Source organism: Lytechinus pictus, chromosome 3 (assembly GCF_037042905.1).
Source record: "Lytechinus pictus isolate F3 Inbred chromosome 3, Lp3.0, whole genome shotgun sequence".
NCBI classification, from domain to species: domain Eukaryota; kingdom Metazoa; phylum Echinodermata; class Echinoidea; order Temnopleuroida; family Toxopneustidae; genus Lytechinus; species Lytechinus pictus.
In genome coordinates this window covers 6,365,573-6,378,556 of record NC_087247.1, presented here as the reverse complement: position 1 = coordinate 6,378,556, position 12,984 = coordinate 6,365,573, and the positions used below count along the sequence as shown (strand labels likewise).

The window sequence follows — 12,984 nt, the reverse complement described above, 5'->3', positions numbered from 1 at the left end:
CAAAAATCTTGCATACTAATGCAAGATACTTCCAATATATACTTTGATCCCTTAACATTTTTCATTCAAAATAAATAACAATGATTTTTAGATTTCATAAAGATGATGTCTTGTAGCTACATGTATCATTATTGCAGGAAAATCCCCAATGTAACTGAAAGTAGGATGACATAATCTTTTGATTAAACTGTATACGCGTCTTATAGTATAGAGTCGTACCCATGTCAAGGTGACTTTGAAAGGTCTTCATATACCACGCAGACGTCTGGACCCATCTCATCTCCCTCAAGACCATGAAGGAAGAATCAGAAACTCATTCCATGCTTGTGACATTTCTACAACTATCTCTCCATCATGCTAGCTCAAAGTGAGGAGGAAAGAAGCAGCTAATTAGGAAACGTCTTAATAAACTGTCTACTGTGATTTCCAGCAATGGGCTGCTTGCACGGTTCAAGGGTGGTTTGTAGGTAGCATTGGTGAGCCAAGTCAAGATTAGTCTGCAGGCACAGACCCTGATTGAAACTTTGATCATTGCCGTTTCAATTCATGGCCTTCAGTATGTACACAAGGTATGAGTAGGCTGCAATTCAGACCCTTAACTCGAGTGAGGGGTTTGCACAGCAGACTAAGTCAAGATTGCCCTATAATTCCCCTTCCCGACCTTCCTGTCCAGTTTCCGAAGAGGGACATATCACTCTCAAAGAGGCGTTGATAGTTCGGAGATGAGTGCAGAGATGTTTGTAGCAAAACAAGCCTCCTGATGAAAACAGAGTATGGGTTATAAATACCCCCTCGTCTTATTGAATTTGCATACAATCCATGATAAATCTAAGCGGGTGTTCCCCTTCACACTCGCCATCCGGGAATGTTGCAGGAAATGCCTTTATTTTTAATTTTCTCCATAATTAAATCTGACCCGTGAGCAACCATGTTGGATAATTACCAGAGGCTTCAGGGAAAGTCCCCTTTCAATACAATTTAAACAATATTTTTAAAAATGCAATTAGTTGGAAGCCACAAATCAAGATATGATTTAGAAAGCATACTTTGCAATATGCTAATAACTATGTGAAAAGTGTTAAAACTAATTTCTAGTCATCTATGGTTTCTGTCATGAGTTATTACCTTCCTATTAAAAATGAAATTGAACCACCCAAAGACCATGATGAATCGGAACATGAATCTTAATTCTCTCCTTCTGTCGTTAACATGTTTCCTGGAGGCTCCTGAATGAATGTGAACTTCTAAGCCATCCAATGAAGAGCCTAGTATAAAAGGTTCTCGGCCCAAATTGATGACCCTGGTATAATTCAGAAGTTTTGAATGAGATATTATATGATAATTGATATATTGATGAAATGAGATTGATTTCTTTGGCTAATGCTTCAAAATAATTGCTGACAAATTTGTTGCCGACAGCCCTTTTAACAAAGCTCACCATGAAAAAAGTCCTTGAATCAAAATATGTGAATAAAGTAGTTTCAGATCAGGAAAATATATAAAGTTGATCATTTTAAAGTTTATTATTTATTGTAAAGCTACCACCGAGTTATTCTAAACATTTTGTTTAAATTTTTGATTGTTTTATTTCATTTTTTTGTTTAAAGTTTTGTTATATATTTGTTGTTTATTGTATACATTTATTTATTTATTTTTATTAATCTATTCATTCATAGTAATAATGATCATTATTATTTGAATTAATTTAGTTATTTTTCTTTTATTTATTTATATGTTCTTATATTTTTATTTCTGTTATTTTATTTTATTTCCTAATTTTTGTTTTTATTCATCTATATTTTTTAGGGGGGGTGGGGGTGGTGACACCTGATATATTTACACCTTGGTTTTAATTTCATTCTGTTCTGTTTGCTGTGTCAGCTATTGTGTAAACAGTATAATCTACTCCAGTTTGCCTTGTTTGACATCACAATCTGAAAAACTTGTTGGTTGTATGCCAAGCACAGTGGTTATTGACGACTGCTTGACGGCAGATTCCCTTCTGTCCCCCAATCATCACAAAAGAAATCAATGCCCTTACAATCAATGCACAGAAAAAAATGAAGTTTTGTTGATGTATGAATACACAACACCACATGTTATATCAAGTTTGTTTTGGGATTTTTTATCAAATGTTATTATACAATTGTATTTTACACTGTGTCATTTATAAGTCGATTGGAAGAGCTAATTTCTGATTTCATCAAATAGAAAATAGACATTGGTTTAGATAGGCCTACAAGAAAGACGTATTCATCATTTCAGTGAAAGTCACCTCACGGGTTTCAAATTACTGTAAAGGCCAAACTTATAATATGCATTCACCATTTAAAAAATGTACAGAGTTTAACCTTTATAATTGCTAGCACATTCACTTCTCTGCACCGATGCACTAGTTAAAAAATCGTTGCGCTGTGTATGAATTCAAAATTGCCCTTCTAGAATCGAAGGTCGTTCGACACACTAGGTGTTTATATAGTTTTTTTGTATACTCTGGGTGTAAAGTCAATTTAGTTTTATAGTGTGCTGTCATTGGCAAATTAATGCTATGCCAGACTTCTAATTGGAGATAGAGTAGAGCATAATTACTAGCTTTACCTTGGGACTCCATTTGGATAGCCATGGATACGGAAATAATTAACTTGAAATGTACCCCAAACAAAATGTCGGTAGAATTAGAAAGCGTCTAGAAACACAATCACATGAAAATGCGATGTATGATGCATGGATATGAAGCTGCGAGTTCAAAGAATTATAGCTGTACATCTCTCTGATTGAAATTTTGTTTGCTTCTGTACATAAGAGAATCCTTAAAGGGATACTTGATAATATTCTGATAAGCTGATATCTTTTTATAGGGTCTCCATACATATATATTTGTTCGTTTGATTCTGGGAGTGGTAGTACAGGCATTAATATTGATATGTATGTGCAATTGTGTGGTATTAGAAACCAAGTTTGAATCCTATTTCATACACCATCTTTTATCTGCAGATTTGTCTGAATACTTGCAAGAATCTAATGTGTATCTTTTAAGGACTATTTCTAGTTTTGCAGTGACTTCACACATCATTGGACAGGGAATTGATTTTTATGAATTTCACGATTTTTGCCATTACTTCCAGAAGACTTGTAGAAAATAATGTGCTATCTGACTGTCGGTAATTCTTCATAGAAAAAGAAAATATTTGTTAAGAAATTGTTGTAGCATAAGACTCTTTAGAATTGCATGTACACCATTACTTTGAATTATACTTTTCGAAATAGTACACTACTGGTAGATGCTCGTGTACAGTAAGCCTACAGAATTATTCACGAACAGTACTAATATAATCAGATAATATTTTACCTGCACACTGACCAGCCTACCTGTACATTGTGGTCTCTGTCTTGGGATTGTTTTGAATGGTTCCTTTTGAGTTGAGGTGTAGACTTATTGACTGAATGGACTGTTTACTCTCATAGTCCTTGAGATGCATAGAATAGATAGAGGCATTCTTGGTCTGACTCACTCGAAGAATGCAACATATTGTCCTATCTGTGAAGTAATTCCTAAGGATTCAAAATGTACAGTGTACATGTAGGCCTACAATAGGCGGTGCTGCACCATTCCGAGTTTGCTCAATCTCGAGATTTTAGCCCGATCGGCCCTCTTCGCGATTAATCTCGAGATTCAAGAAACCCGTCTCCACCATCGCAGGAAGAGCGATTCCTGCCCGAGCGAGGCATTGATGCATTATGGTCTGACGCCTTGAATAAATAATCCCGAGTGCGTCTGCACCTACTAATTAGCGCGATAATTCGGAAAATAGCGCGCTATTTTGCAAATAATCCCAAGTTGACTTGGGATTGCAATCTCGAGATTAATCCTACGAACTAGCGCGATAATTGCGTCTCCATTACAAATAATCTCGAGATTGTTCAAATCGGGATAATTTGTCGGATCAGAAATAGCGCGCTAATTTGAAAACTCGGGATGGTGCAGATGGCCCTAATGATGCTCTTTTTAATAGAACAACATCCACCAGTAATCCTCCATTCGGGATTTTGGTCTTACCGATATTTTAAAGTGAAATTGGACGGGTAGTATAATTGTGAATGCGACTTCACTAAGCATAAATTGTTTTTTTTTCTTCAAAAGATTATGCTTTTCTTAGAAGAAGGAAGGGGGTTAACATAAAAAAAAATCATATTGTAGACAGCCATGTTTTTATCATCACTTTATATTTTCATGAATTTCATGTTTTCAGCATTGGATATAAACATGGTAGGAATTGTTTTATTTTTAGGGGAATTTTTTTTATCAAAGGGCTTCTTTTTTCAGAATGAGCAATTAGGCCTATCTAAGTATAAAGTATTCTGCTATGGGCCTATTACTTAAAGATTATTGGCTTTCTAAAGATGTTCTTGAATATTATTTGTGGAAGATCTTTGGGCAACTATAGAAAAGATGGTTGCCCCAAAGCATTCTGTCTGGGGATTTATGCAGTGATGAGGGTGGAATTTCTTGTCCCCCTCATGTATTTCTTGTGCTGGACATACATTAGTCAAAAATATGAGATCTGTTCACCTTCCATGCACAACAAAGTCTGGAGGCTGGTTTGGTGATCATGATACATTATGAAGTCATGGAAGGCTAGAAATTGTTCAGGCATGAAATAAGCATGGGAATTATATGGACTTGAACATGTGAGGTGTGATTACAGCGAGGTGTCTCCCATAGTGATGTTCATGCAGCTTACAGGGAAATAAGAGAATAAAGTCCCCCCCCAGTGAGACTATCTGAGGTCAAAATTCACAGACGGCTGCCGCCCCCCTATCATTCTTAGGCGCTGGACCCAATTTCCATCAGCTAGAGGTTTTTAAATTACCCAGCAATTTTTGATCCAGTAAATTGTCCTGATCAGGACAGTGTCAAGACTTTGTAATGATGATGCAATTACCCCCTATTTTGGGAGTGTTACCCCGGAGTTATGTACCATCCTGATTCAAAAGAGTGTTTTTGGTTAATGCTTGGTCCCACTGCACTTACGGATGCAGAGAGGATGTAAAAGGGAAAAGAATCGTGCCATCCATTTGAAAACGTTATGTATCTGTTGCTTACTCTTTGCATACGTGTTTCATACGCTCTATATCCATCGAGCATCCGTCCACTGTGATTTCATTGTTCGCACATTTTGTCCATTGTCTTGAGCGGATGGAAACGGAGGAGCCACCCCAGATTTTTTTCTTGTCCACTGTATCCGTTATGAATATGTTTTTGTGTCCGTCGGCCAGTAGGACCAGGCCTTTGATTGTTCAGCTATTTTGCAAGGAAAGATGCACTTGGGGCTTGACTTAAGATTTATTCTTGATTCCTGACCATCGCTGCTCAAGCTGGAGCCCAAAGTGCATGTTCTTTGTAGCACATGGTCACACTTTACTCTCAGGTGGTGAGGTGGGAATCATTGCCCCCTAGGGCTAATGGAGATGTGATTTCCTACAGTCTCAAGATTAGCCCCAAAGTATAATCTTTAGATTGAGCAAACTTGGTCTGATGGAGAACCATCTACATGTACTCTCCCCATGACCCTGCTATTAATACGCCTCTTGATGAGAATACCCTCAATATTATAGATTTTTATCATAGAACGTTGATACTCCTGACACAGATGAAAGATCATTGTGGTGAGGTCTTTGTCACTCCATAGACATTCCAATTGCCCTTGCCTGCCAAATGATGCATCTACCTTTTGTCTGGGTCGGTTTTATGTTGCAGAAGCTGTAATGAACACCGAGGGAGGGAGGGAGCGTGAGGGTATGGTCATTATTTTACTAGAGGGGAGCTATCAGATTGGACAGCTAGGTCAATGCAATGTGGTTTATATAAAAACACTGTATTAGTTATAGACAGCATTTAATTCAAGCATTATTCTAGACTGAATATATTAACTGACATCTTCAATGTACATGCATTATTGTGTGAAAAGAAAACACAAAGCAAAGCGATTATCAATGTGAATCAGCTCCCCCCCCCCAAATCAATTGTACCGTCAATCCCTTTAGCTTTTGCAGGGTCTTGGTGAATCAAAGCTTCATTATTTGCTGGATAGGCCTATGTTTGAAGAGGTATTTTTTCCATTGATGCATGCCTGAAAATTACCCATCAAAGGAAAATTGGTCTGAGATTAGTCCACTGCAGTCCAGTGTAGGAATGGGCTGAAGGGGCCTTAGTAGGCTTTGCACGAAGGTCAGATCCCAGCTTCAATAGAAAGTCACATGAGATCCTCATTGGAGATGTGGTTTCCCTGTGATCCTTCTTCCCGAAATGAGAGAGGCGTCACCTCTGAGTCTCTCGTTGAGTGAAGGCATTGACTCGACCCCCTTCCCTTCGGTTGGCATGCGTATGGTCGCAAATTTCATGAAAGCGCACTTTGATTTATAACCCAGGTCTGCCTCGTGCATTTATTATGGACAGTTTCACAAGAGCAACATTGTGGGGGCCCACCGACCATATGCAATCTTCACTATTGCATCTTTTATTCATTTCAGATCATTTTGTTATCGTTCGGGGCTCCGAAAGTCATTAATTCATGTTGGAACGCGTATGGTCGGCGAGGAGAAATAAAGTGGGCGTGCTATGAAATGCATGTAGCATGGGTTATGTTTACATTGAAATAAGCATTTAGCTTGTTGAGATAGAAAATGAAATTGAATTCTGTAGGACCTATGACTTATGTACAACTTTGTTCGGTACGAACACCGCTATGTATGTTCCAGGACAGTATAATTTCCTTATGGCATGGGATGTGGTTGGAAAATCGAAACCTTGTTTTGATCACTTTGATTTCAAGCTGATTCTCACACTGTATGCTGTCTGCAGCACATTCAATAATGCAAATTGCAGATGGCATGAAGCAAAATATCAGAGAAGGTGCTTTCATACTCGCCTTATTACACAATACCTGCTAGCTGCGAGAACTTAAATTAATGCATCAAAATAATAGTTAATTACAGTCATTTACTCTTATCTGACCAAGATAGAGTTCCACAAATTATGAACCAGCATCAAGACTCTTGCAATCCTAAATAAATTCTTCTTCATGTCTAGAATTCTTGTAAAATTGCTTCCACACTGAAAAAATCTGTGCAATCTTTCAAGAAAAACACAGGTCATATGCGAGTATTTCCGTTTGGAGACATTATGAGTACTTAGCTTTTACACCATACCTTATTTTCTAATCTGGGTAGAATTCCCGATCAGAAAAAAGAGCAGATATTTTCTGTAATTGGAAGGTATGATAGCTCCTACTGTGAGGAGAGAAAGGTGTCAGGCCAAGTTATTGATGAGGTACATTGCATTTTGGCAATGCAGGTCACATACGCTAGGGCAATCAATGCACTGGTCTGCTTCATTTTGGAGAGAAAAAAATGAGAAAGTGGGTGAGAAAGGGAGAGAGAGAGAAAGAGAGAAGAGGATGGAGAGTGGGAGGGCGATACATCCCATCTTGAGCTCAACATTTAACGTGATCGGTCTTCCCAACCTCCCTGATTTAATATGCAACCGTCTCGCAGTCTAGTCCATTTTGGCTTATGTCTTTACTACACTCATCTCTCGTGATGATTATTATTGTAAACTTTTGTTTGAAAAAATAATCTTTTTTTTTTCCTATTCCAGTGAAGAAAGTAGGCAAATGACTATCAAAGAAGTAGTTCAGTAAAGATGGTGTATGCACATACTAATTTTACATAGACTGATACACACAACCCTGTCCGCACATAATTTGTGTGCTTTTTTATAATGGCACAAATGGCGACATGCATATTTTTCTAGAAATATGCTAACTTTGAAAGAAAATCATTATTCCATATTTCATCTCTTAAAATCTCTCACAATTGGAGATTTGCATTTCTCTCTTATAGTCGATCTGTTATTCTTGTAAATATTATTAAACATAAATTCCTAAGACCTGATTCAATGTCAAAACGTAAACCCTACACTTCTACCTTCTTATTCTCACGTAACGAGTAACAGCTTTCAGTTTTTGCAGCTCAAGGGAATGACTTTAAATCTTATATCCAGTCTGAGTGGTCACTGCTTTCATGATGTAGTCATTGGGGCCGCCCCCTGGAGGCAACGTTCAGATATTATTACACTCTTAACCCGAGCAAGGCTTGGAAAGATTGCCGAGAAATGTTGCTCACTGCACTACAGTATGCAAATTACACTTACAAATTACCTTTGTATTTTTTTTTTTTTTGGGGGGGGGAAGAGCATCATTCACTTGATGAACTTTGCTCTTCTAAGCTTTTTCAAGTTTTACATGGACAATAAAAAGAGTGTGCCATATCATTATTGTGGGTCCACAGAATTAAAATTCCCAGGTAGCAATAATTGGAGCTAAAGTGAAATATAAGATTCTAGGTAATCTATCCGGACATATTTCCAGGTCATTTGAAATAGTTTTTTGTTGTTGCTTTGATGACCCAACAGAAAATCTTATAACACGTTTAAATTTCTTTTAAAAGGATAAGCAATAATGATTCATGTAGTTGATGATCTAGCTCCTACAAGGAGATCAACTATTCAAAGAAAAAGTGCACATCTTTTGAGATTTTATTCAGATATGATGATTCAGGAGACATATCTTCAGTAGGCCTGATAATTTCTTGTTACCTAGGAAACGTATGATGCAACTCATTCTGCGATGCTTATGTGAAGAGAAGGTCATTAGAGAGGCAATCTCTATGGGCTCAAATAAAGCAATCCTTTGTATCTAATGAGAAAGCTACATGTATGATAATGTTAATATTTTTTCATTATTACTGCATTCTTATGCAGTGAAGTGCTGTTGGCTTTCAAGATTATGTACATTATTTATTTTTAGTTAGTATCTATAAGTGCAAGAAGCTTATGATAAAAAGAACTATTTTTGCATTTATGTTGACTGAATACACATCTCAGAACAGTTGTTCAAGCTTTTCACTGACAATTTTTTTGTAAATGTAAATGTATATTGAAAATGTGTGCATTCTTTGCTCTGTGTTATAAAGTGGAATTGCAAGTCAAATAAAAACTTAAAATATGTTGTTTACAGAATGAAATATTGGGAATATCATTTTGAAATAAAAGCGATACAATGAGTAATTTTTGTTAGTTTCAGGAGTGGTGTTACCAAATATAGTATATGACATAGTATGTTACATGTAAACCTGCCTATAGATCATCCTCTTTTTTTATCACATTTAAATTGGCAAACATCCATTGACTGGATGTGCTTATTTTCCGGAAATCAATTGTAATCTATTTACCCCCCCCCCATCCCTCCAAAACAATTTCCTGTGCAGTCTGATATCTATTGATGAAATTGTGAATAGGGTGTACTGCACTATGTTTATCCTTCACATTGTTTGATTTGTCATCAATGTTTATGGAAATGGAAAGTATGTGAAAAAACATTGATTAGATAATTCCGCTGCACTCTCAGATTAGTTTGTTTTCTATGTGAGTTTGTTTATTTCTCTTGAACTAATCACCTATTTCTCTAATTGTATAAATTCTTAATTCAGACTCTGGTGTAAGGAAAATAAATTTAGTTTGAAACAGAACTTAGAGAATATAAGTTATTCCATGCAATTTCATTTTCATCTAAGTTGGGCTTTAATTGCTTTGCTTTAGAGTTTTTAGTCCTGATAATATGTTACATTGGATTATATGAAGAAGAAAATCCCCAAACATAATGAGACTTGAAGACCAAATAATTGCTGTTGTTAAGTCTGCCACATATTACTTGTGTGACAGTTTGTTTCTGTATGATAATATATCATGTACAAAAATCCCATGATGTGTGATATAATGAATAATTAGTGTGATTAGCTTCCTTATTCCTTTCTACTCTTGTCCCCATCCACACCCCTTCCCTTTATCAAGGGCAAGATTTATTCAAGCTCACCTCGGTGAATTATTGATATCACTATTCTGTCAAAGTCTGAGTGATGATCTTCATTTCGAGAGACACCTGCCTATGGTCTCCTCCTCATTAACTCCTCCAGTCTCAGCAGGATTAATGGGACTCGTTATATAGATTGATCAATGCATACCCTTCCTGTTTGCATTCATATCTCTGTGTTTAATCTCCCGTGAATCGTGCCTCTATTCACAATACAATCTTTCTTACAGACTTGAAGACTGAATACCTGGTATTACATAGAAATCCTACTTGATCATACCCCTATCAGAAAATACCAGATATTTTGGTCGTTTTTGTAGGAAAATTATTTGTAATATCCCCAGTAGAAAATATTAGCTAATTTAAGTTGGTGCTTTTCAGGATGACATGAACTTTCGCAGGACTTGGGTATTTCTACAATGTGTGAAAATCATGATTAATCATACTGTCCTATTTTATTATTTCACATCAAGAACATTGATATCGAAGTAATGATTAGTGTTGGGGTTGACCTGACCGTTATGAAAATGGAGTGAATGCTTTGCACGGATGTACATGTATGCCCGACGATGAGATCAGTTACAGACTATAACATGTGTCTTGTCCATGTTGTGATATTGGGCCCTGTATCCTTTACTTGAGAAATGATTGGTTTCCCTTTCCTGTTTCTCTTTTCCAGGTATCTTATCCAGGAGCTGTTGAAGCATACATTCTTTGAGGATACTGCTTTTCGCGTTGACATCGTCAATGACGACAACAAGGATCAGATACAGCTCCAGCTGCGTGTGGAAGACCCCAAGAAGAGAAGGGAGAGGCACAGAGACAATGAAGCTCTACAGTTTGAGATTGACTTGAGCAAGGATGAACCGGACCAAGTTGCTAAAGAAATGGTAATTGGAATTAAACTTTGATTGATTCTGGCATTGATGATTGTGGTATACTGACAATAGATGTTAAAAATCTTTTGAATTAATTCTCTCCAGTTCAATTAATTTATTTCTTTTTATATACCAACACAAGATAATTCAGACATTGCCAAATTGGGCCAATAATTGAAGAAACAAGATGTTGAAATAAATCATATTTGTAGGAAAGTAACATAATTTACCATTCTGATAATAATGCAGAAATTCATTTCAGGAAACGGGAGATACATGTCGCAGTATAAATTTTGCTTAGATTTTAAAAATACAATTTCGACTTAGATATTCTCAGCACCTTCGGGCAGAACTTACCTTTCTGACCTAGTTATGGATTCTAGAGTTAATTCAGAATGCGTCAATTCCATCGCAATCCGATTTCATCTCAGTTACTAAATGGTTACTACAAGGAAGAGGAATGTAGAGAAAGTGACCCACTGTATACCTGCTATACCAAAAGTTCTTCTGTTTCGTACTTTTTTTCTGATTTAAAGTTGAAACACAAATAAATCTCCTGAATAAGAGTTTAAGTATATTGAAGTAAAGATAAGCACAAGCCCAATAAATCGAATAGCAAACTCATTTTCACTGATACAGTATGACAAGAAAGAAAATGGCCCTTAAAAGTTACTGAAAATATTACCACCCACAAGAAAACTACTAAGAAGATATACCCAACTCGGAAGCAACGTCTTGCTCGACAGCCCCTCACACTATGGATAATGATAGATATGAATTTTAAGTTCATTTCTTACCATTTAACAAATCTCCCAATATTACATGTGCATTAAAGGGAAACTTGAAAAATAGAGAACTGTTCCCATGAATATTAATCTTTTTGATGTTTTTTAAATTCATTTTAATGCAATTGGGAAATTCTACAAAGAAAATATCTTACATGTATGAAGCCCATACCGATTGTACATCCGAAAAATTTACTGAACATCTGCATGCACATAGATGAACATATCTATTGATGAACAGTCGAGCTCCAGTTATTTTTTTTTTGCAGTGGTAGCACTTGACCTGACCCTGATACAACATGCACTAGGGAAAGATGCAGGATGGCAAAATAGTCCATTCTTGCTCCCCTTGTGTCTCGTGGAAGGTCATCTGGCGGTCAGTGCTTACATGTCAACACAAGCGGGGTCAGTTGGTGTTTGCCTAGAAATAGAATCCAGGAGAAGAATGAAATAGGAATAACTCACTGGGAGTAACTCAAAGAGATGAAGTTCAATAGATGCGTTTCAATTGAAAAAAAAAGAAGAAAAGATTAAGGAAAAGATTGACACTCTGCTCAGTGCCTGAAATTCCTCCCATCTGATATGTTTACAGTGCAGCTGCTTTGCGCTCTTAAATGGTTTCACCTCGCCACTATTTTTAGCTAGGTAAAAAATGAGAAAAATCAGGATACTGGGGTTCCTAAAAGGGTAGGCAGCATACCCAGTTCCTAAGTTTATACTAAGGTGATGGATGCTGAGCAAGAGTCCCTTTGTGTTTCTCTCATATAGTAGCTGACAAAATAAGAAAGAGCTGCATTCTTGTGTCATTTCCTGGGGCCCGTTGGAGAAAGAGTTACAGAAATCAGATGCAAGTCCTAAATGCACACTTGAGATTAGATGAAAATCCAGTAATATTTGATTTTTGGAGATGTGTATGACCCCGTTCTCATTACGCTTTCTAAAACTAGTTTATTGGAAACCGGTTCAGGAAACCAGTTTGGAAGATCTTTTGCTAGCGTTCCCATTTGATCACCGGAAAGTGGTTTTCAAACTTCACGTAAAGCGATCTTGTTGCTATCGAAACGCTCTCAGTAGGGCGCTACTCCACACAGTGTGTGGAGTAGCGCGCTCAAAATGTGCGAAGATCGCTTCCCGAAGAACAGTTGTGTCCTCACTTGTACTAAAACCAGTTTAACATGGCAAAGCGATCTGAAAACTACATTGCGAGGTGGTTTTATGAGCCGGTTTGGAAGATCGCTTCCAAGATCGCTTTAACCGTTCTCATTACACGTTAAATGAGAGGCTGTTTTCACTACGTTCCTAAAACTAGTTTACTGGAAACTAGTTTAGTGGAAACTAGTTTAACGCGTAGTGAGAACGGTCGAAGCGGTCTTGGTAGCGATCTTCCAAACC

At 37.0% G+C, this 12,984-nt stretch overlaps 1 protein-coding gene across 1 annotated transcript in view; it reads left to right on the top strand.

Annotated features, from left to right (window-relative positions):
* Positions 1-293: 293 nt before the first annotated feature.
* The window catches only part of LOC129257931 (putative uncharacterized protein DDB_G0271606), a 42,228-nt gene continuing 29,537 nt past the window's right edge, over positions 294-12,984 (top strand). The window contains exons 1-2 of the mRNA XM_054896371.2: positions 294-367; positions 10,609-10,819. Coding sequence (XP_054752346.2) covers positions 294-367; positions 10,609-10,819 — 285 coding nt within the window. The remainder of the gene's footprint in view (positions 368-10,608; positions 10,820-12,984) is intronic.